The sequence below is a fragment of the Trachemys scripta genome, chromosome 2 (assembly GCF_013100865.1).
Source record: "Trachemys scripta elegans isolate TJP31775 chromosome 2, CAS_Tse_1.0, whole genome shotgun sequence".
NCBI lineage: Eukaryota > Metazoa > Chordata > Testudines > Emydidae > Trachemys > Trachemys scripta.
In genome coordinates this window covers 174,268,079-174,293,143 of record NC_048299.1, presented here as the reverse complement: position 1 = coordinate 174,293,143, position 25,065 = coordinate 174,268,079, and the positions used below count along the sequence as shown (strand labels likewise).

At 46.4% G+C, this 25,065-nt stretch overlaps 1 protein-coding gene across 1 annotated transcript in view; it reads left to right on the top strand.

Moving 5' to 3' along the window:
• GMPR (guanosine monophosphate reductase) overlaps positions 1-22,591 on the top strand; it is a 48,204-nt gene extending 25,613 nt beyond the window's left edge. The window contains exons 7-9 of the mRNA XM_034762359.1: positions 4,219-4,261; positions 15,776-15,935; positions 21,294-22,591. Coding sequence (XP_034618250.1) covers positions 4,219-4,261; positions 15,776-15,935; positions 21,294-21,474 — 384 coding nt within the window. The 3' untranslated portion in view covers positions 21,475-22,591. The remainder of the gene's footprint in view (positions 1-4,218; positions 4,262-15,775; positions 15,936-21,293) is intronic.
• Positions 22,592-25,065: the final 2,474 nt, after the last annotated feature.

Here is a 25,065-nt window from a genome sequence, read left to right as displayed (position 1 = left end):
GCATGTTACAATAATCAAGCCTGGAGGTGACGAGTACATGGATCACCAGGGCCAAGTCTGCATCTGTCTGGGTGGAATGTAAGTGGAAGACACATTGTTAGCAGCTGTGGTTATTTTGATATCTGGTATCAGCAAGGAATGTCAAAGTATTCCAAAGCTACATACCATCTTCATGATCTGCAGGCAGACACCCTTGATTTTGGGTAATGATCTGATACTTGTTAGTTTTTTGGAATGGTTTTCCTCCACCTCCCAGTGCTGTTTCAGCCATTTGCTCTTCATCCATGAACTAGTCTTGTTTAGGTAGCGGTATAGCTGGCTTTGGTGCTGTTTGCCTACAAGGTGAAGGATATCTTAAAAATGGAATGGACCAGTCACATCCCAGTGGTGGGTGCATTATATAAACAGAACAGGCCCCAGCTAACTCTCCCGTAGCTGTATGAGCACTGCAATGGTAGCTGCATTTAAAACTTGTTTAAATCAATACAGTGAGCAGATATGACTCACGGGGCAGATATGTTGAGTGAGAAGGTGCCAGTTCTTACATGGTGGGCCAAATTCATTCCCTGTCTACAGGTTGAGTTGTACCAGGGATGAAGTTTGGTCCACCTATTTTTCTGGCCTTAACTAAACTTTAAGACCCAAAGCTCATCTCAGAAATGAATCTTTCACAATCCACTGAAAGAAAAGAGGAAACACTGTCAAAAAGACGTGGACCTTTTTTTTTTGGCCCCCTGCTATTTTGTCTGAGAGCCAACTGTCTCCTTTCTCACTTTCCCTGCTGCATTAGCACATTGGCCTTATGAAAGTGAAGAAGTAAGCTGCAGCAAGGAGGTTATTCAGCAGGCAAGTTCACTCTTCATGGCTTTGCTTGGGATAAAGTTTCTGTTTCTTTTAGGTCAGAAAACTATTGTCCTGCATAGAAAAGCAGACATACACTTTAATAAGCCAGCAATCTTGAAAATGAAGTGCATTTCTACTATAGACGAAGGCATATATGTGCCCCCCACAAAGAGGCAATGCACATTCTCTCATGCTGCCCCATCATGTGGTAGAGACCCTTTAGTCTGCCTGAACCATCACTTGCTACATAAGCAGGATGACTTAAGTATTCTTCACTCAGCTGCTGCCACTCCATTTTGCCCATGCTTAACTGTGCCATATGTATATACTGTTGTATTGTGTATATCATGTGTGTTCTTCACGTAGTATAGCAGATATATATTTTTGCTGGTGCTATAGGCGGGGCTGATTAGGTTGCTCTATTATTAAAGTTGCTTGACACTTCCCATTATAATACCTTGTTTTCAAACTTTGCCAAAGTGTAACTGTTTGCAGGGAAATTTTGAGGGTCTGCCTCAGGCTGAATTGATTAGGAAAATTTCAGACAAAATGGTTCAGCCATTTCTGAGAATGAGGCTAGGGAAAAAATATGCTTATTTGCCCTTGTTTAAAAAAATTCTAGCAACTTTTTTGTGTGAAAAATTATAGTGTCCCCAGGCTTTGAACCAGGAACTCAAAATTTGGCAGGGGGTGGCCTTTGTCGCAGGCATGCCATTTGTTGTCCCCACGAAAGCTGCAAAAATTTGGCTAAGTTATTATAAGCCTTTGAAAAAATCAAATTTTGCACATGCTCAGTAGAGACTTTAGCTGCTAAATTCCCAGAAGATTCCATCAGCATTGAGCCTGTTTCTCTCTGGGGCTTGGGACTTGCCCTGCAATTGCAGCCCTGGGCTACTGTGTGCTATGACAGTCCAGGCACCTGATCTAAGAGCAGGGAGCCTGGCTAACCTTTGCTCTAAATGACACCCCCTCCTCCATACTTCTGGGGCCCAGGCAGGTGAAGGAGGAGCTTTCTGATTGAATGACAGAGGAGACAAGAGCTGAAGCTGGCAGAGGGAGCAGATTGGGAAAAGAAGCCTAGGAGGTTGGGAAGAACAGGAAGGGAGGCGGGGAGGGGCAGAGTGGGAAACTGAGACTGGAAGTTGGGGTGGAAGGCGAGACTGGGACTGGCTGGGCAAGGAGACTGGGATTGGGAGCCAGGGAGGGAACCAGGGGGGACTGGGAGCCAATAGGTGGGAGGAAACTGAGATTGGATGAGGAGCTGGAGTGCAGGGTGGGCAAGGAAACTTGGACTGAGAACCAGTGGGACAAGGAAATTGAGGTAAAGGGGGAGGGGAGACAGCTCTGAGGAGCCAGGATGTGGGAGAACTGGGACTGACTGAACTGGGTCCAGTGGAAAAAATAGTATGTGATCATGTAATTAAAGACTGTATCATAATGCAAATGCACAAAATGTGGTACAGGAAACCTTAAATCTGGTATTTCCCAACTTTGGAGTGCTTGACTTTGCAACCTTAGTAATGTTCTTTTAACACTGGTTATTATGTGTAGGGTGACCAGATGTCCCGATTTTACAGGTACAGTCCTGATTTTTGGCTCTTTCTTATATAGGCTCCTATTACCCCCCACGCCCTGTCCTGATTTTTCACACTTGATGTCTGGTCACCCTAATTACGTGTGACATTTTGTTTGTTCTATCACAGTATATCTAGAGCTATTTATTATCACATCTTTCTGTGCCAGTTACCCACTCTGTAAAATGGGGATTATGATGTTTACGCACCTTTGTAAATGGCTTTGAGATCTCTCTTGATGAAAAGCATCATTTAGTTCTAAAGTAGTAGTAGTATTTTAAGTGAATTATAAAATTAATAAATGATAATTATACACTAAGGCTCCTATTACTTAAGTTTTTAAGGGAGGTTTTAAGTCCCTGTCACCTGTGCAGTTGGGATAGTTGCAAAAATAAGACACAAAAAGCTACTGAACAGGTATAGCCCATAAACACAACTGCTGTTGCTGCTAAACTAGCCTCATATTCTCAGACAGACAGTAACAATTAGGCAAATGCCGTACCTTGTTCTTCGAAGATGATTTGTCTCCTGGGTTCTGGCAGGCTATGAGAGGGAGTGGAAGCCACGGATGGGGCCCATCAGTGAGAAAACGTTGCTCACAGCCCAGAAGCATTCCCTTGTAGGAGCTGACAGCAAGAGGTTCAGCTATCTTAACCCCTATCACAGTGTCTCTCTTGCTATCAGCAAACAGAGTAAACCCCCCAAACATCAGCAGGATTTATTCGCCCTGGGCAATCAAAGCACCATGATACCAACTTAGGCCACTTTCCTTTGGAAAGCCCATAAAACACTTGTGTGCACACCCAAGGCTTATCACGCCCACTGCTGCCACTATCTGTTCTAAAATGCAGCAGAGATGGGGGTTTCTGGCTGTGCTCAGCTGCACGGGTCATACACAAGCACAAACTGCTGCAGATGGGGAAAAAGTGAAGCAAAATGAGGTAAAAATACTAGCTTTGGAGCAGCTTGCACAACAAAATCGAAAGCTGGAAAGTTATTAGGCCTACCTGGAAAGGGTGGATCCTGTAAGATGCTCCCTCAGGTCACATACTCATCAATCAGCTTGAAGGGCATTTAGCACCTTGCAATAAGTGCTCAGCACTTTACAGGTCATGACCTACATTAACATACACAGAACTGCCCCAGAATCCTTCATTCCTCCCCTCCTCCACCTACATGACTCTTCCCCAACCACCATTCCACTCACTGCCACCACCACATTGCAAAGAAAATGAAACATTCAAGTCTAAGATGAAAAACCTCAAGCTTCTGCTTTATGAAGCCCATAGCATATGGTGAAGAACATGATGAGAGAATCATATTTTGTACTAGAGCCAGATTACCCAACTCACTTGTGGATTATCGCATCAAAAAGCTATTTCTGCTAGCACATTGCCTTCTGCTGTGACCCCTCAATGTACAGTAAACCAACATTTAAAATGTCTCTGTTGGTTTATAATAGAGCTCAGTAGTAGCAATGCGTCTGGGGTTTGCAACAGGGAGTGTATGATTCTGCTTTTACAGTAGTATCATTAGCAGAATAAATAAGGTTAAAAAAATAATGGAACTACAGTGAATAATCTGGGTTCCTAAAAATCCTGTCCAGTTGTTGTGTCCTAAATGCGCACACAGTTTTGTCATTTCCACTGGCACCTAATTATGCTAATCATTACATTTGAATTTTCCATGCTGGTTCCCAATGTTTGCTGTGTTATTATAGGTTTGGTATTAGCCTTGAGGGCACCAATGAATGTGAGCTCTCTGCTGTTCGCTGACTTCTATTTTGTTTTGCTTGTTGCAGGATGGAGGCTGTAGCTGTCCAGGAGATGTCGCCAAAGCGTTTGGTAAGTACACTAGGTCGTGTTCAGCATCAGAGGGCCAAATTAATCTCCGATGACACTCCCATGCAGTAAGTAAAGTTACATCAGTGTGAATTTGGCCTTAAAGATCTAATCAACACCAGGCTATCTTCATCCCTAGGGTAACTCCACTAAAGTTAATACACAAACTATGAATTTAGCCCTACATCTAATTTATACAGTCCAAATTATACAGACCAGAAAGATGCACAGATCAATGTCCTATATAGAAACTAGACCATTGGGGTGACTAAGGCTGGGCTTTTATGACCTGCAGAGACAGTAGCTGAAAGATAAGGGTTACCGCCAACTAGGTTTCACCATTACTTCACCGGGACATTGCCAAATCTGGCAGGCCTGACATTCGGCTTTGTTTTGGTTCATGGCCACACATGCAGTTTGCACTGACCCTCTGTTCTGCCAGCTGCTCGCTGTTGAGAACAGGCTGACAAGTGAAGGTACAATGCGTATGTAGCAAAACAACAATTGCAGGCAAACTCGATGTCCGGGGTAAGTTATTGGGAGTCAGTCACACAGCTGAAGAGTGGGGATTTTATTTTTACTAAGCCTCTGGGGCTGAGCAAGCTTTCAGTATATCCCAGTTAATTATTAAGAGACAGAATTTGTTCTCGCTGATATCAGTGGCTTCGGTGGAGTTACTCCAGCTTTACGCTGGTGTGACTGTGAGCAGAATCTGCCTTACGTGTTTTCCGTTGTTCACAGAAATTACAGTTGGGGGCCCGTCAGTCCTAGCAGCAAGGTGGACGCTGGTTCATGTTTGAGCTGGGCAGTCCTGATTTTGATGGGGTTGAGCACATCCCCATACTGGGCTGGAAGGACATAAAGACACCCTTAAATACCTTTGGGAGTATTACAACATGGCAATGCCAGGGTGGAACAGGACAACACAGTGTCATTGCTACGTCAGCATGTTATGATGCCAGTGTCACGGCAGGCACTGTGATACAGCATATATCTCAAAAAAGGTACATTAGAATTGGAAAAGGTACAGAGAAAGGCAACAAAAATGATTAAGGATATGGAACAGCTGCCATATGAGGAGAGATTGTAAAGATTGGGACTGGTTCAGGTTGAAAAAGAGACGACTAAGAGGGGATTGGATAGAGATCTATAAAATCATGACTGGTGTGGAGAAAGTGACTAAGGAAGTGTTATTTACCCCTTCACATAACGCAAGAACCAGGGGTCACCTGATGAAATTAATAGGCAGCAGGTTTAAAACAAATGAAAAAGTACTTTTTCACACAACGCCCAGTCAACCTATGGAACTTGTTGGTATGGGCCAAAACTATAATGGGGGCTCAAAAAAGATTTAGATAAGTTCCTGGAGGATAGGTCCTTCTTGGCTAATAGCTACTGATGGTCAGCGATGTGACCTCCATGCTCTGGGTATCCCTAAACCTCTGGCTGCCAAGAAGCTGTGAGTGGACAACAGGCGATGGAACCCTTGATGATTGCCTATTTTCTTCATTCCCTTTGAAGCACCTGGATTTAGCCACTGTCAGAAGACAGGATACTGGGCTAGATGGAGCATTGGTCTGACCCAGTATAGCCGTTCTTATATTTACCTGGCAGGAAATTTTCAAAGGGTAGAAATTAGAGGCCTAAACCAAAACCTCAGATCTGCACCAACTCAACCTTTGTGTGAGTGCTGGGAGAGTTGAAATCCAGCTCCAGCTCCGAGGATTGCATATAGCTCCTATCTTTAGAATAGCCAGATGATAAGGGAGGATTAAAGCAGGATCCTTGTGATCTGGGACGCATAGTCAGGAAGCCTCCGTTCTGGAGTGAGCTGCCAGGCCCACCACTCCAGCTGAGTGCTGCCAGCTGGGTACTATCGACTTGCTGCTTGGAATCCTCGGAACGATCACAGACCCTTAGTGATATGTGCATGAGTGACATGACCGAGGGATTGGGACGGCTGTTAGAATTGTGTGATTCTGACATGGTTGAATGGTGGCAGCTGTCGCTGGCTTTGGACAGCCCAAAGTTGGGTTGAACCTGGGGCCACCGTCAGTTGTCTACACAGCCAGCGGGGAGCAAGGCTCCCAGCCTGCCTGGGGCTTAAAATAGCTGTGTAGATAGCATTTGGAAGCTGCAGCTCAGCCTGGAGGTCAGGCTCCGAAGCCTGGGGGAGGGGGATCTGTCTGTCGACCTGGCCTGGGAGACTCACTCCTGTAGGTGGTGTCGATGAATGGATTGGATAGAATCTCCCATGAGGCATTCTATTGTCAGTTGTTCCACAGTCACCCCAGTGCAGTTAGTTCTTTATTCTGCCAGTCTCTCTTCAGCCTGACCCTGCTCAGTCTCCTGCCGTGGTTGTTGTTAAGGACGTTACAAGCTGAGGACTATGACCTCACTGCATTCCAAGCTGGAGGGGAAGAGACCTGGCCAGTGGAAAAGCTCTTATTTCAATGGGAATCTTTCCAGAAATTAGAACAACAGGAAATTACTTCAAAACGTTTAACTGTTTATCTTTGTAATTCGCTGTGAGACCGAAGGGTTTCTTTGGGCTGCCCTGAGCAGAAATTTGCTCTCTGAAACCTGTGGCAGTGCAGATGTGGGCGTGGCAAGTGGCTAGTCAGGATATGCATTGGGGCATTAGAGCCCTCAACTGAGACCCCAGATTGCTTCTTGAAGATGGGGAGGGTTGAGAAACACTTGAGATTACATGATAGGCAACAATCCTGCACTGGCAGCAGGCTGGACAAAATGGCTGAACAACTAGGACTGTATCATTCTGAGAGTTGACACAGATTAGGGTGATCTCCTTATAGTTGAAAAATTGACGATTGGGAGCCCCCATATGGCCAGGGGCTCATGCAAGTAGATTTGAATGCAGGATTGGGGCCTAAGATAGACAAACATAACAGCCCAGATAGATGCACACCAGACTGGGGGACCTGATGATGGAAGCGTTTGGAGGCAGCATGGAGATCACTGGTGTTCAATACATGGTTATTGTTGAAAGACATTGTGAAAGGAGCAGTTGGAATGGGCATCTGAAAGAACAGCCAGGTTGGTTGTTTGGTGCATAGTGCCAGGGAAGAAGCTCCAAGCGTAAAGGGGGGCATGGAAGGAAGCAAAAAAGGTGAGTGTGACAGGAGGAGGCAAAGGGTCATTGAGGAGGCAGCCAGCAAGGCAATAGGAAGAAATTAAATGAATGGAGGTGCAGCGCTGTGCAGAGCCTTCAGGGTAAGGACAAGCAGACTAAAAGGCAAAAGATGAGGGTCTGCCAGCATGGGTGGCAGGTATCGTAGGCTGGGGAGGCTGAGCCTTCCCTAACCCAGGCCGTGGCCCCGCCCATGCGCCACCCTGAGGCCCCGCCCTTGTTCCCTCTCTTCCCTGAAGCTGGCGGGGGCTCAAGTTGGGGTCTGAAGGTCGCACTAGCAGTCTGGTGCAGTTCAGGCCAGCTGGCAGCCCAGTGATCAGGCTGGGCACTGGCCCGAAGTGGCTGGGACAGGTGGGCTGGGGCTCCTCTGGCCTGCGGGGGGCCCCTCAGGGCTCCAGGTGTGTGTGGGGGATCAGGGCCCTGATGGTGGAGCCTCGGGTGGAAGGAGCGGGGCCTCAGGTGGAAGGGGCAGGGCGGGGGCTTAGCCTCCCTGAAGGGCGGGGGTCATACGCCGCCCATGTCTGCCAGTGAATGCTGCACTCTCGGAAACCAATGTGATTGGAAAATGCCTCTTGAAGCAGCTGTTCAGTTAGACTGGGGGGGAAGCAAGGCGAGGGAGTACGGATTACAACGGGATGTGGGAAATGACCAGCAGGGCACAGCTGGGGTTTTCATGCTAAGGGTGCAGAAGAAGAGCTGGAGTGTCTCGAATGTCTCGATGGTTCGGGAGAACTGACAGAATCCAGTCATAGTCTGGACGTGAACACACAATGAGAGGGAGAAGTCAAAGATGACGATGAGGTATTGGACCAGGGTGCCTGAGTCAAGAGTGAAAAGTTCAGGGTGGTTTCTTTGCAGTCTGGGTCCTTATGAAAAGTACTTACTGTGTTGTTGCACTTTCCCTTTCCTGACAAATGGGCTTTTGAACAGAAACATTGTACACGGAAAACAAAGACTCCAGCTGTGTGTGATCGTGAGCGAGCAAAAAGCCAGGTTTGTAATCTGTCACCAGCACCTCTGGTCACTACAGAGCGTGAGCAAGCCGAACAAACGTAGCCCTCACCTCCACACAAAAGGGGTAGAGTGTTCTGAAAAGCCTTGGTCCTCAATAGCAACACAAAAGCCAAGCAAAAAGTACTGAAGCAAAAGCACTTTGGGAAAAACAAATGTTAAAAGGACTTCTTGTGGTTGGAGCTGCAAGGTGGTAAGAATGTGTATTTCAACTAGTTTAGTTAAATGTTCTGGAGGATATGAGGCCAAGTTCTGGGCTGGGTTTGCAGAAACACTGCCCATCCCTGACAGGCACCATTGCAAACTATGCAAAAGTGGATCAAGTTGGTAAATTTTTATTCCAGTAATTTAAACCGATTCTCAAAGATTCAAGTGTGTTTTTTTAATTAGAGCTGTGAGGGAACCAGAGTTGCAGTTTTCTGGGAAATACTCAGGACCCTACCAAATTCATGGTCCATTTTGGTCAATTTCATGGCCAGAGGGTTTTTAAATTAGTCAATTTCACATTTGCAGATGTGGGGGTCCTGACCCAAAAGGGGGGTGCAGGGAGTTGCAGACGGAGGAGGTTCACAGAGGTCAGGGCCGGCCCACAACATTTTGGCACCTGAGGCAGGGAGCTCAAATGGCACCCCCATGTCCCCTCACTTGGGCCAAAACTTTGAAAACTCAATTCTGCCTTCTTCCTGTTCTTCTCCTCTCATAGTACTGCTCTGCTACCTACCCCAATAAAGGAGAACTAACAACTTTAAATGCCTTGTTCAGAAATTTTAAGTAACACTTAACTTTCAAACACCTGAACAGCAAATGTAAGTTTTCTTGTCTGCATAGTAAACACTGGCATTTTTATCTGTTTGAATAATCAAAGTGGTGCTTTCCGTGCCTTCTTGGTTGCAAAGATTTTAACTGCTTCCTGCTGAAGGTCCATCGTCTGGGCCAGCTATTGAGATGGTTGCAAGGCCGACCAGACTCTCCTGTGTCATTGTGGAGTGTAGATGTGTTTTTATTAACTTCAGCTTGGAGAAGCTGCGTTCTCCACTGGCAACTGTTACAGGAAGTGTTAGAAGTGTGCGCAGAGCAGGGCCGGATTAACTTTTTGTGGGCCCAGCTCCAAACATATTTGTGGGCCCCCCGGGGAATGATTGTAAAAGGGGCTGAGGGCAAAAGCACAGTGGAGCGGGAGCTAGGGTTGGTCCCTGGAGCAAGGGAGGGCCAGGGGTAAACTGCAAGCGCAGCAGGGCTGGGGAAGGGGTAAAGAGGATACTCCCCCCGCCCATGTCCACATAGAGCAGGTACCTACCTTCTCCCTGGTTCTAGCCCATTCTCTTTGTCTCTCTCTGCACTGAGCTGCCCCTCCTCCAGTGTGACAAAGTGGGAATGTTCTTAATGTTTTCTCTGAATACTGTGTGGGTACCTCAGTTTCCCCTATGCATTTCTTAAGAATCTAGGTGGTGGGATAAGGCTATGTGGTTGTTGCAGAGCCCTAGAGGGCAAGTTTGATGCTGTCTGCACAGAGAATGGCTGGCACACTGTCTCCTGGCAGGGGTCAGGGCAAGGGGCTGGGAGTGTGTGAGGGAGTGTAGGGGTCAGGGTGGGCAGGGAGCTGGGGGTATGTGAAGGGGTACAGGGGTCAGGGTGGGCAGAGGCTGTGGGTGTGGGCTGGGGTCATGGGGGTGCTCACGGCAGGGAGCTGGAGGGGGTATGCCCCGATTCCAGCCCCTTCCCCAAGGCCCTGCCCCTGCCTCTTCTCCGCCTCCTCCCTGGAGCAGCGAGCGTGCTGTGACTCCGCTCCTCCTCCTCCCTCCTGCCAGCAAGCAGCTGATCCAGCTGTTTGGCGGCGGGGAGAGGGAGGGAGGGGAGGGAACATAGCACGCTGGGGAAAGAGGCGGGGGAGGAGCTCGGCTGTCGGCAGAGCCTGCCCTGCTGCAGCAGTAGCCGGCAGCACTAAGCTTCTGTCTCCATGGGGGGGCGGGGGGAGGGGAGGAAAGAGCGGGCCGGGCTGGGGCCCCTTTGGACTGTGGGAATGGTAGCAGTGGCACCATGGTAAATCAGGTACTGAGAGCAACAAAAGTATTTGGAAAGAGTGTGGTCATCTTATTTGTGCACATATATTCCAGAACAGCCTTTGGAGTTGATCCTGCTGAAATGTATCTTGAAAGAGCTTTCAGTTCATCACCTAAATCACTCGCATCAATATCGTGCATGTCATCATGTGTCAACACTGTCTCTAGTGCCCTGCATTGCTGGTGTAGGTCTTCTTCAGATATAGTGAGGAGTTTTGGAATATCATACAACATCCCCAATATACTGCTGTGATCCTTGAGCTGCATGAAACATTCTTCAACTGACTGTATTGCACAATCTAGCACCTGGTTAAAGAATTCAACTTTGAATTGTTGTTTGGAGTCTCTTACGGAATTATCTCATGCCTCGTAATCAAAATGTTGTCTTCTTCAATGACTCTTGAATGGGTGGGAAAATAGCTTCAGTGTCAACTCCCCCTGCCAACTTCTGTGCACTCTACAGAACGTTTTCAAATCACTCATCTCACCAGAAAGACTGTAGGTATGACTTTGCTTTGTCCAGTTGTTCCGTTGCTCCAGATATATCAAGGTCAACATCTTGGAGTCTCTTGCTTACAACATTTATTTCAAAAAGTATGTCATGCCACAACACCAAGCCACACAGAAATTTGAAGTTATGTATGTTTCTGGTGATTCCATTTCCCTCTGCTCCTGTTCTCCCACGAACAGTTCCTGTCATAGCATTATCCTCCATAATGGCAACTATGGCATCATCTGTCTTCCCAATTTGGTGTTTGATAGGCTTTATCGCCTTCACTCGACTTTCCCATCGTGTGGCACTCAGTGGTTTCAGTGTCAGAGAGGATGTTCCCAGATGTTGCTTCAAAATTTGCCATCGATGAGTTGAGGCAGAGAAAACTACTTAGCTGCTTTGAATTACATTAAAAAATTCAGCAGCCTCACTAGAAGCTGATGCTGCATCACTGACCACCAAGTTCAATGAATGAGAACTGCATGGGATAAAAAAAGCTCGAGGGTTTAACTCTTGTATCCAGGTCTGCACTCCTCTGTTCTTTCCTCTCATGTTGGCACCATTATCGTAGCCCTGACCTCTCATGTGAGCTATCGCAATTCCTGTATCTTCCAGCTTTTTAAGAAGCACATTTGTCATACCAGCTCCTGTAGTATCATGAATGTCAATAAATTCTAGAAAATGCTCTCTGACAGTCAGCATTGCAGGGACATTTTCACTAGGTTCTGTTGTTACAAAACACACCATTAAAGTCATTTGTTCCGTATAGCTGATGTCAGGCGTGCAGTCCAGACTAACAGAGTAATATCTTGCTGACTTCAGATCTGCCACAATCTTCTGTTTTGACTTTTTTGTTGCCAGTAACTGTATGATCTCATTTTGAATTGTTTTCCCAAGGTAGTGGTGTGTGTACATTTCTTGGGTGGTGACTCTTCTTAGATGCTCCGGGAGTACAGCATCAAACTCAGCCATCAGCTCCTCAATTTTAAGGAAGTTTCCATTGTTTGGCACATACAGCTGATCTGAAGTGCCACGCAGTGCTAGGTTTTGGGTAGCAAGCAATCTCACAATGGCAATGAGCCTTTTCAGAACATTTTGCCAATAAAGAGACTCTGATACAATCTTCTCTTGATGCTAATCATCTATGGTGGCCTTTAACCTTAGTCTCATCTCAAGCTCTTTCCACTTGTGGAATGCTCTCTGGTGATTTGCTGCCTTCTCGTGACTAGCCAGATTTTTCCAGTCCTTTGTTCCCGTAGAACCCAGTGTGGCTGGAACATTAGACTGGAAGAGTTTGCAAGAAAAACAGTATGCAGCATTCTGGGTTTTTGAGTACATAAGCCATGGCCTCTCCACTTTGTCACCATTGGGGATTTCACACCAGTAATGTGTTGGATGGAAACTTCTATTTTCATTGTCTTTGGGGAAGTTTTTCACTTGCTGTGGCCCATGCAGTACAAGGAAGTCCCCAGCCTACTACTCAAGTGGGTCCACAGACCTGGATCATCTAGACTTAAGGAACTAAACTCAGCAGCAGCTTTTTTTCGCACTTCCACCACACTCTTCTCTGATCTACACTTTTCTTCAGGAATGTGCATGGTTACATCCATTTGAGATGGAGATATGGATGCTGCAGTAGCTGCCAGGTCACCTGCACTCTGACTAACTGGAAGATCAGGCATCTCCTCACCACTCACATCCTCACTGGGGCCGGAAGGCTCACCGTCAACATTTGTGTCTGTATCTCAGGAGAGCTCCTTCCTGCTTAGATAGAAAAGCTTCCTTTGCTTGCTTGCTTTTTCTGAATGCTGCCCCAGAGGGGCGTTTTCTTCTTTCACACATGACTGCTGTTCTGTGCCAGCTATAGTGGCTCTCCACACTCAATTGAAGGGGACAAATAAGCAGGCTGGTAGCAGGGCCTGAGTGAGAGAAGGGCCTAACTGGCTCTTACTACTTCAGTTGACTGTCTGTTCTCCTCAAGTGGGTTCAGGGAAGCAGCAGGAAACGGGAAGCTCCCTGAGAAGCTGGTGTAGTCCAGGCTCCTGGGGGTGCTAGAGAGGTACGTAAGAGGCTCCTCCTCTCTCTCTCCCTGCAGCTCCTGCTGCTTTCTGTTATTCCCTCTCACCTTTGCTCCTGCCTGTTATGTGTCGTGCCCTCCTTCCTCCAGCACAGCACTCCACCATCTCTGTGCATCTAGAGCAGAGAGAATACATATGCACTGGCAGCAGACACAATTTTCTATGCTCTGGGTTCTAGGGGTTCCCCCCCACAGTCTGGCACGTGAGGCGGCCGCTTTAGTTCGCCTCATGGTAAGGCCAGTCCTGATGGAGGTGGAGCTGGGCTCTGAAGTCAGCAGCCGCAGAGCTTCCTGCAGCCAGGGGAGGTTCATGGAGGTGAGTCTGATCTCCCCCCCAAAAGTGGCTGTGCAGGGGATGAGGAAGTCCTGTCCCTCCCTGCCCTAGGCAGGACTAGCAGCTGAAGTATGGTAGGAGCCCCCAGCTGGGACACCCCCAGCCCTGCCCTTCCACCTCCCCTCCAATAGCTAGATTTCACAGGGGAAGTCTGATTTCATGGCCTGTGACATGTTTGTTACGGCCATGAATTTGGGAGGGCCCTAGAAATGCTGCAGTTTTGAAATTTGGTTTTGTTGTGAGAGGTCCATGGCCCCAGAAAGTTTGATGGGGTGGATTGATGGGGTGGGGAAGCCATCACCAGAGAGAGGGCGAGGACTGGGGAGTAGGTGGCAGCATTGGCAGGGCAGAGACCCAGGAGCACCAAAAGCACTTTGGCAAGGCTGTCTTTGCTTTGTTTTGGGGTCCCTTTGGATGGACTGAATCCAGGCCCCACGTAATTTTAGTCCAACTGTGGCAATAAAAAGTAGAATTCTCATAGTGCCATTGCTGCAAAGACGGTGTACGGTTATGCCAAGTAAAGAGAAGGTCCACACAAGTGATCTAGAATGACTGGGATGAAGATGGGCACTAATCCTGGTTTTGGTAGGTTAGGAAAAGTATCAGATTAGTTTCTAACTGGGCCTTTAAATCTCACAGACATCTGAAACACCAAAACTCAGGGCCAGCCTGTCAGCAAGCTGAAGTGACAGGAGACCCTGAATGGGTGCCTTATTATAAATATTACATATGCTACAGAGATTTGGCACAAATGTTATTTTTTAAAATACCTTTTAACATGAACATACTGTTCTCATCGAATAAACAGTGGGGCAGATGGAGCAAGGGTTATATACCAAGGCAGCTGGGTTCTGTGTTACTGTTCATAGAGCTGCCCTGTAGCTGGACTAAACTTTGCTAGGGCTATTCGAAATGAACCCAGACTCCATACTTTGGATGTGGTTCCAGATCAAAATATTCCCAAATTCAAGTTTGTCTCTATGGTTTTGGTTCATCCTATGATACAGATAGGAGCAGTGAAGATCAGATAAGGATCCAAATTTTCCCAAGTTTTTTTTTTTTTTGCGGGGGGGAGGGGAGGGCAATATTTTGGTTTAGCTCAACAGAGATGGGAGCCAGTTATAAAGGTTGTAGCTGGATTTGAACTTTCCCAAAGTTTGGAATTGTTTAGATGTGGCATTTTAGTTCTGGCTCATCTCTGTGAGATCAGGTTCTGCATAAATGCCAGTTATTTGTGGGCAACATAAAGGAGCTGGGAAGCAGAGGACAGTGCTGTCTATACCTGTAACTCCGTTCCACACAGACAGACAAAACAGTCATCTTGGACCACAGAGTGTTTTGTTTCAGGGATGGATCAAAACAGGTTCTGAAAACAGCAAGATCTGATCCTTTTTTACCTGGTTCAAAAACATTTGCTTCACTTTTAAAAATGAGTTTTCATTTTCTTGGAATTCTGCATGTCCTGGTTCCAACCAAGACTGGAAGCCCCAGGGGAGGCTGTTCATGGTATAACTTCAGCACAGATGGGAAAACTGGCCAATCTCTTGAGAGAACCTATTGAGATTCCCAAAGCCTCATCCTACTCCTGTTGACTACAGTAGAATAGGCCTCATGATCTGCAAACCCAAGGGATAAGCCTCCAGATAATAGGGTGTTTATTATTATATTTTGTATAACCCTAGCGCTGAGGAGGCCCAGTGATGGACTAGAACCCCAGTGTGCTAGGTGTTTTACAAACACAGGACAAAGAAAATGTCCGTGCCCCAAAGAGTTTACAATGTCAGTAATCTGAACCAAACACAAACTCACCCTACACCCATTGCGGTTTACCCCGCACTGCACTGAATGACTACATGGCTGGGGGAGGGCGGGGCGGAAAAATTTCAGAGCCATCACATCTTTCATTTCAGAAATCCGCCTACAAAGTAAATAAAGGTGAATGTTCCTCTTCTGTGTCCTCCCAAATGTGTATTTCCACTCACGTGTATGACCTGATTGGAGAGGATTTAGCGAGCTGTGCAGCTGACTGACATCTTGTCCACGTGTTTGGATTGTAGTGCGAGTTAAAAGCACTAAACTGAATTTGAAAGTGAGAACACGGAAGTGAAAAAGAGCACTTTCTGTGGTGTACAGTATCACAGTATTTCAGCATGCCCCTTGTTTGAAATATCAAGGGAATACGACACTGGTGTGTATAAGTCCCGCTGGTAAAGAATGTCTTTTAATTCAGTTGTGTCTGTTACAGTTAAGGTGGTTTCCCTGCTCTGAAGCATTCAGGGCTGGCTATCATTTTTGGCTGCATGGCTGTTTTTGTATTGTCTTTTATCCTTCTCTCTCGCTCTCTCTCTTCCTCCCTCCCCCCCCAAATCTCACATTCTCTGCTGATCACAGGAGCTGGTGCTGATTTTGTTATGCTTGGAGGAATGTTTGCAGGCCACGATCAATGTGCTGGAGAGGTTCTAGAAAAAAATGGCAAGAAGGTGAAACTGTTCTATGGGATGAGCTCTGATACGGCCATGAAGAAGCATGTAGGAGGAGTTGCTGAATACAGGTACAAGTTATAATCTGCTTTCGCTATGGGATGGAATCACCACCAAACCTACTTCTGGATCTGAATTTTGCAACTGGCTCCTGTTACAACCTGGGCTTGTTCCCTCTTCTGGATGAGCACCAGGCTGTTGTAAACAGACCCAACTCCTGGGGCCATATGCTTCCAAGATCCCTGGGTCCGGATAGTGACTGGGCACTGTTTCTAACGCTGGGTGTCTCAGGCACACAAACAGAGGTACAGACTACCTGTTTGACACCCTTCTTGGGCAGTGGAACCTGGCAGTCCATCTGTCTGAGCCCCTCCTGGAACCAGTGCCTGAGCCCCACATTGCTTACTCAAGTCCCCCCAGAATGCACCTGGCTGTGGGAGCTCTGGTATCTTCAGGGACAGTGTGACAAGAAGGTAAGGAAGGCACTCTTAACAAAGGAATTTTTTAATCACAGACACTTTACTCTTGAAAGCACTAGAGAGTTACAGATCTATGGAAAACAACAACAACATTCTCACCCTGATATCAGCCCTGCTGTGAATCCTGGGTTTGATGAGCATCCTTAGAGAATCACCTATCTTTTATCTTAGTCCCTCTTTTGTTCTTGTGCACTTAACTGGGGGAGTTGTGGGTTCCAGGCCCCTTCTTCCCCCAGTTGGCTTCTGTGTAGAGAGTTATTCATAGTTAATGGCCATACCAGTAGAAAACCCATTATTCCAGTAGGGGATAATCATTCAGTGTTGATGGTGCTGTCATACCTCCTCATACATAGTCTTTCCATGAGGGGTCCAGCCAGCCCCTACCATAAAATGGATACTCTAATCCACAAAGGAATTCACAATACAACACGAAGGTCACACTCCAGCAGGAAGGTTATAATGAACAAAATGGGGGTGACCAAACAAAATGGAGTTCACAGACATATCCCCACTCTGGCACAGCCCTTAATTTTGCAGCAGGCCAAGCCACAACCCAGGATGCAAACGCCTCCCAAACTTTCGTCCAAGCCTAAATTTAGCAGCTTGGATCCGTCTTCAGAACTTCTGCCTATTATTATTATTATCAACTGTTTTTAAAGATGTAGAAAGTGCCATATAGACATACATAGTACTTACAGAAGGCAGGCAAGACACAATCTTTGCCCTAAGGCATTTAAGTCTAGCGGCATTGGCCTAAATTTCCTGAGCTATTCAGTATCATATATTGGGTTGCAACAAAATGCCTGTAATAATGGAGACCAAAAAAGTTAGTGGCAGGCAAAGTGCAGTCATCGGGGAAGAGCTGAACACAGACATGGTCATGGCACTTCTGCCTTCTGATCTGGCTGAAATCAGACCCATCGAGGAGACAGAGCTGCCCCACTCACTGGTCCAATAATCTGGGCCAAATACTGAACACAGCTGCGTCTACTCCACTTCCTAAGGAAACCTTTTGGGGAGAAGTAAAAAGACATCTTTAGGACAAAGGAATAGAGAGGGGAAGGTGGGGGGAAGAGAGCTAAGAGAAAGCATGCAATGCGATTTAGTCCCTACTAAAGGGGTTAATCCTGCAAAAATAAAAATACACAAGTGGTATAGCCAGCGGGTAATATTTGGATCAAGGCAGGCTCTTCCCCTCCCCCCCCCCTCCGATTTAGCAGTATGGGAAGGGCAGGGTGGCTGCAACCTCCCAGTTGAGAAACCACAGGCTAGATTAAGCCTTTGCTCAGTGCCTTGGATATGGGGCAGCACATAGCTGTGCTTCCCCAGAAGGAGCCCTGGGGAAGAATTGTGGTTCTGCTCCTGGGCAGGGATGGAGTTTTTGGACGTTGCTGAGTGTAATATAGTCTCCCCTACTTGCGATCAGCCACTCCACCTCCCCAACCTGTTGGGTGGGGGGAACCAGGCAGTCCCTACTTGTTTCCCCTGACCCAAGGTCTAGGGTGTCCTAACACTGCCAAATAGCAGTGGGAAGTCTTTCTTTGCAGCTAAAATGCTGCACAAGAGAATGGCCCTGTTTAGGACAAGCTGAAATGTTGCACAAGGCAGTCTGCATGAGTTGTAATTCACTCGATCACGTCTCATGCCAGTCCCAAGAGGCTGTTAATTTTTTTCCCCATGCCGCCGCTTGGCATCAAAGCATCTGGAACTAACAGTCCGAGTGGATGGCACTAGCAATTATCTTATAATTTAAAAATGGCAGTTGACAGTTACACTCAGGCACTGGCAGCCTTTCATCTGAGCTGCAATTACAAACTCTACTTTTGCCCTCTTTTTTATGTCGGTGACTGGAGCGTGTCTACAGCAGGGCAGGTCTAAACCATTACATTGTTCAGCACAGTGTGTCATTAATGACCATTTCACAATGGAACAGACCACCCAAACTAGCCCAAGCAAATCTGTGGAGGCTCAATTCAGTTAGTGACAGGCCACTACTGATGTTGGTGAAGGTTGTGGGTAAAGTTTGAAAATCCTTGTTGTAATGCAAGCCCACATGCTGGTGCTGGGGTGGCAACTGAAAGGCCAAATTCCACCCCTTGCTTACAACAGAGAGAGAGTGAGCGTGTGTGTGTGTAACTGAGGGCAAGATTCATCGCTTAGGTTCTGACAGTGGAGTAAATTGATAACACCATTGAAGTCTAGTGTCCCATAGGGATAAACAGTGCAGAAGGAAATTTAGCTACTTAAACATAAAGGTTAGTTGCTTTCAGCCCCTGCCAGAAATTCTGCACAAGCTGCCATCCTGTTAGATGCGCACTCCCTCTTTTCCACTCCCTAATTTATGAAGGCTTAGAGTCCTCAGGGAATGTGTTACACAAGCTTCTCCGACTCTCACAGGCAACTGAGGACGAGGGAGAGGGCTCAGTCTCTGAAAGTTTCAATAGCCAATAAGAGGCTGCTACTGCTGTGTCGTAAGCAGTAGGTTACATAATTGTGTACGGGGGATTCCTGCTAGCAGCAAACCTTGGAATCCAGCCAAGCAGCCTAATACTCTGCTGCATTGGCACTGGCTGTTAGATTTTGCCTTCAATTCCATAGGGGTAACGCTAAACTAACTCCACTGAGGTGCCACAAATTCTAGCCCAAAGCCAAATCTGGCCCAAAGTGCCATCTCTAGAAAGTGTCCAGTCTAACCTCAGCATTTATAATGTTGGGTGCCTAAAGGCAAGGGCTTGCTTAGGGTTTTCAAAGCTGCCAGAGGGAACTGCTACCCCAAACCTATTGAAATTCTGTGGGTGTTGAGTGCCTTGCACTCCTTTGAAAATCCCAGCTATCAGTCTGTGTTGAGGTACCAACAGAAGTGATTTGATTTTCAGAAGTGCTGAGTCCCGCAACTTCCATTCATAGATTCATAGATTATAGGACTGGAAGGGACCTCGAGAGGTCATCGAGTCCAGTCCCCTGCCCGCATGGCAGGACCAAATACTGTCTAGACCATCCCTGATAGACATTTATCTAACCTACTCTTAAATATCTCCAGAGATGGAGATTCCACAACCTCCCTAGGCAATTTATTCCAGTGTTTAACCACCCTGACAGTTAGGAACTTTTTCCTAATGTCCAACCTAGACCTCCCTTGCTGCAGTTTAAACCCATTGTTTCTGGTTCTATCCTTAGAGGCTAAGGTGAACAAGTTCTCTCCCTCCTCCTTATGACACCCTTTTAGATACCTGAAAACTGCTATCATGTCCCCCATGGAAGCCCTCATCCACTGTGAAAATCAGGCCACTGGATTTATGCTCTCAAAATTGAAAATTTTGCCTTGAGAACCCTGTCACAGTTCAGGGCAACTGCTCCTGTATTTCCCCCAGTGGTACACCAAGGGCACCACATCTAGGCTCATGGTTCCTCAGCCATCACCTCTCTAGGATGGAGACCGGCATCTCACTCACTCCTGATGGGGCTATTTCTTCCTTGGACCAGAGGGCCTGCCATTTGCTGGAGCAGAAAGAAGGCCCTGAGTCAGGTTAAACTCAGGATTTTTGGTTAAATAGCTTTTCTTTCTCAGTTGGTCCCTGGAGAATCTAGTTTGATCAAGTATATGCAAGCTTTCCTCCAGGTAGTGGTAGCTCTCTGGAGGTGTTACAACCTGAGTGTATTTGAAATCATGATCTTTGACCTTCCCTGTTGTAAAAAGACACCCAACCCTAAACCCTAACAGATAGTAAAATATTGTCCAAAATACACATTATTGCATTCTCCTAATGTGCTATATAACCAACTGCTGCTTGATCATTTTCTGAACACGTTAACTATGAAGTGGCTTTAGGATTTTGGACACAAATGAAGCTTTCCAACCACTTTAAAGCACAAGATCCTATTCCCAGCAATCACAGGATAATGCACATTTTAAGCCCCTCTGCCTTGCCCCAAAGAAGATGTTTGCCTCGTGTTGCCCAATCATCTTATTCAAAGGAACACAAAGAGCAGATGACAGCTGGGGACATTCCATTACAGCAGGGACTGCAAAGGGTGGGATAGTGAGACAGGAAGGATAGGTGTGAAAAATCACAAGACCAAATTCTTCCCTGACCTAAGCCCACAGACTTCAACTTCTTTCTTTTTGCCTCCTGAGGAATAACGAAAATGTGCTTTGAAAGACAGTGCAGGACGTTTGCCTCTGTGCCAGTCATTTACACTATATAAAGTATTTCTGCCGTCTGCCCTGTTGGAATAGCTCGAGTTCTGCCTTCAGCTGAGTAAGCCCCCTGCAGTGTAAATGAGGAGTGCAGAATTGGGTTGGTACATTGTAAACTCTCCTGGCAGAGAAGCCTAATCTTTATCTGTTCTGTAATGCACCAGGCACACTTCCCGTGCATGGGACAGAGCCTCAGATGAAGTCAATAGGGGTAGCTCTGTTCAGTGCTTAATTTGTAATGAAAGAGGTGCTGGGGCTCAGGCAATTTTTCTACTTTCATAACGGATGCAGCAAGCCCAGCAGGTGCCGGGGCTATGAACTGCCAAGCCTAGAGGTGCCAGGGCTCAGCCCTGGCCTAGCACGGGCCCTGGTACATCACTGAAGCTATGGCAGTTTATACCAGTGGAGGATTAGCCCCAATATTTTTAAACATTGCCTTGGCCTGTCTGTCTGCTGGGGTAAGGCTCAATCTTACTGCCTGGGGCAAAACTGCCATTTACATAAAAGTTTTGCTTTAGTAAAAACAGAAGGATCAAGCCCATAGTGTGCTCAGGCATTGTTTGGGCATTTGCCAGAAGCATTCGCTTCCTCTTCACAGTACTTGGTATGACTTTGGTACAATGCACTGCACAACCTTTGAACACCCAACAGGAACGGGCAGCAATCAGTAAAGAGCGGAAGGTTCTTTAAAACGATAAGCTGCTGAGTGTTGAAAAATTCATTCCACGCTACTTCCAACTCTCTGTCTGCAGGGCTTCGGAGGGCAGAACCGTGGAAGTGCCTTACAGAGGGGACGTGGAAACCACCATCTTTGATATCCTCGGGGGCCTGCGATCCACCTGCACCTATGTGGGAGCTGCCAAGCTCAAAGAGCTGAGCAGGAGGGCGACATTTATCCGGGTCACCCAGCAGCACAGCCAGGTGTTTTCTTAACCAAGGACTGGGACCTGTGAAATGCGTCTGCCGCTTCTCCCCACTTCCTCTGTGTTTTGTGTTAGAGCTTCATGGGGGCAAACCCCCCAGGCAGTGGAAGTAGATGGGTCAGTTGCCACTGGTGACGGGGTTAAGCAGAAGGACATGCCATCAAACACAGCGCCATGTAGGATTATTTTGGTTCATGATGCAATAGCCTCATCTTTTAAAGTCACGTCTGTTTGTTTTAAATCTATTTTTTTTCACCATTTATTTTTCTCTCTGATAAAGAAGCCTCCATTCACAGTGAGTTAGCCTTCCAGACCCTGATCGCTGTTACCAAGTTTTAAAACATCCCCACAACCTCTTGATAGCACTTCTCCAGCAGTACGGGCTGTAGGAGCTGCCGGCTGGGAGGGGATGTTGATGTTCAGTATGTTGATCTGTGTAACCAAAGATCAAAGCCATACTTTTTGACCTTTCAGATGGCTGGATGAGCCACCGTTGCTGCTGCATTTTCACTGTGATGTTAAAAATACTGGAGCTGTATCAATGACATTTCATGTGCCTTTTAAGGCCTTTTGTATTTAAATCACTATATTAACGGACTTACCTCTCCATAGACACTGGCGTTATAATGTAGTGAGTGCTTCCTCCTCCCACCCCCACCCAGAACATTTAACAGGGTACCAGTTTTTTGGTGGATACAATCCTCAGAGTCTCAGGGGTCCTGTTTTTAACATAATCTCTGAATAGGTTTTGAAGCTGTAGACACACAGCAATACTCAACATCAGCAGCCTCATTCTGCACAGCTTTGTGATTTGCATAGTCATTTCAGCTGCCACAAAGCGACTACGAATACACACTTGCTTTACCCGGGTGTAGAAATGATTACACATTGAGCAAGGCCTGGGGAATCAGGCCAAAGGGGTCAAATCCATCTCTCTGTTACCCTGGTGCAACTATTTTGAAGTCATAGGTGTATCCGAGAGCAAAATATGGCCTGCAGTAGACCAGCTGAAGACTTCGTTGCAAGAAGCCAGTTGTCTGATCTTGAGTTAAAGCAGTTGCTGTGAAGACAATAATTAATATTTTAGACTCGGGGCAACACTTCAATAAACTGTAATGGTAGAGTAATTAATTGATAAATCACAATGAAATTTCTTTGGAAGTACACATTGAATCCCCAGGAATACCACAGTAGTTCATTATGATAAATGTTATTAGAGTGAATACCAATGAATTAATAATGACCGGCCACTTACTTTAGCGTGTTACTGAGATATCGATACAGTTGGAAACTGAAGTAACTTCAGTGTCTTATTTTTCCTTCCATGGAAAGATATAGACTTCCTTTGGAATGCAAACCTGTGACCTGTGGGAAGAGGGGCAGGCAGGAAAGCAAATGGAATTATTCTAGCATTCTTTGTTGTTTAGAAAAGATAAAAGAGAATCGGTACAATGGAACATGTTAAGTAACAAATCTAATTCCCAAATCAGTCATTGATGGTGTTAATCAGATTATGCATAATGGGAAAAGCCTAGATGATCCTTCATCTGAAGGCAGGTGGTTTAGAATTAAATGTTAAGTATTCTCCATTAAACGCTGTGGACCTGATTCTCATTACAAGACGACTCTGCCCTGGTATATGTACGCTCATTTTAAGGCCCATTTACATGGCCAGAGTAGTGTAAAGAAACTTAAGTGTAAATGAGAATCAGGCTCCCAGGCCCTGCAAATTAACTTTTCTTCTGAAGTTGGAATTTATATGTAGTGAACTCTAACAAGGCAGTCGAATGCTTTCTTTACTACAAAATAAATAAAAATATTGTGGGCCAAATTCTGCTGTCAGTTAAACTGATGTAAACCCAGAGTAGCTCCACTGAAATCTATGAAGTTACTTGGAATTTACATAGGTATAACTAAGAGTAGACTGTCCCCCCTTTCCCCCCCTTTTGCCCCCATAAGAAAAGTGTATTTGTATACAGGTAAATCAAAACTTTTTCAAGGAATGAGGTTATACTGAATATACACTCATACCACCAGTGCATTTCCATACTTGTGCCTTCATACTTCAAAAGTGTGGCTGTCTCCAAGATGCTCCCAGGTTGGGATGCTAATTGGTTTTATATGTTTTTTGGGGCTACATTTATAAATGTAAAGTTTTTTTTAAACCTCTGCACATTTAAAAGAATAGATCTTTAATGTACACATTGGAACGGCTTCTTTTCTGCAGTGAAAACTCCTTGATTCTCCCCTGCCTTGGCCATTATGGAGTCAGTTACACCTGTGCAAACAACAGTATGTAAAATGCAGCTATTCGGACTTGATGGCATTTTACACCCACTTTGCACAGGTGTGAAAGACTACTAAAGGTCCCACTAGTGAATAATGAGGCACTATCCACTGCAGCTGGAAGGTGTGATGTCCAGCGTGGGTGGACACTTTTTTGCTAGCTCAGTGTGAGCTAGTGAGCTAAAGATAGCAGTGTGGATGTAGCCACCCAAGCTTAGACTCAGGCCTTGGCTACACTGGCAGTGTACAGCACTGCAACTTGCTGCACTCAGGGATGTGAAAAAACACACCCCCTGAGCGCAGCAAGTACAGCGCTGTAAAGCACCAGTGTAATCAGAGCCTGCAGCGCTGCAAGCCGCGGTAGCGCTGTGAAGTCCTGAGTGTAGCCAAGGCCTCAGGGTTTTGGGTGGGCTTGGACTCAGGTGGCTAGTCCATGCTGCAACACCCACACTGCTATATTTAGTGTACTAGCTCAAGCTAAGGTAGCACTAGGACTCTCACCACCCAGCTGCAGCGTAGACGTACCCATAGGCTTTAGAAGCCTGGTGGGTTCTATAGGTTCTATGCGATGCTGGGGAAAAAAGAAGCCATCACTATGATGCTGAATTATTTTTAATAGCACCTTACCCTCTTCTTGGTAACCAGCAACTGTTTCCACTGGAAGGGAAATAAGCAACAGAAGGCAGCCAGCTGTAGAGCAGTTCAACTGGTGGAGACCCACCCTGTGTGGTTCAACTGGGTGTTTCTTCAGAGGACACCTTCAGTCAGATGGCTCCTTTCACAGTGCCCCCGGTACAAATACGTATGCGTACAGCAGGCACACATTTGAAAGTGGAACAAAGAGATTGGCCTGAGGCTAACTCAGGACCCAGTTTGGTGAGGTGACAGGTGCCCTCAATGTCTGTAGGACCCAGCTCCTCCTCCTGCTCTAGTTAGAAGCCAAACTCTTGTTGAAGTCATTGGAAGTTGAGGGTGTGCTACACCTGGCAGTATTAGGCCCTGAAGCAATTAACTTGAGCTACCTCATCTGATCATTTTACAAGGTTCTCCAGTTCTTAGTGTCCTTCCCAGGGGCTTAGCATTGTGCTGCACTTCATGAACTACTACCGGTCAGCTGCCAACAGAGCCCCCCCCCCCTCCGCTACATTGCAAGTGTCTTAAGCAGCGGCTACCCATGACACGGGGCCAAATTCTGACTTGCTTTCCACACCCTTGCAACACCACTGACATCAGTGCATAAGAGGAAAGTTAGAATTTGGCCCCACTGGCTCCATCAAGATGTAGCTAACGTGCCACATTGCTTTAAAAAATGAAG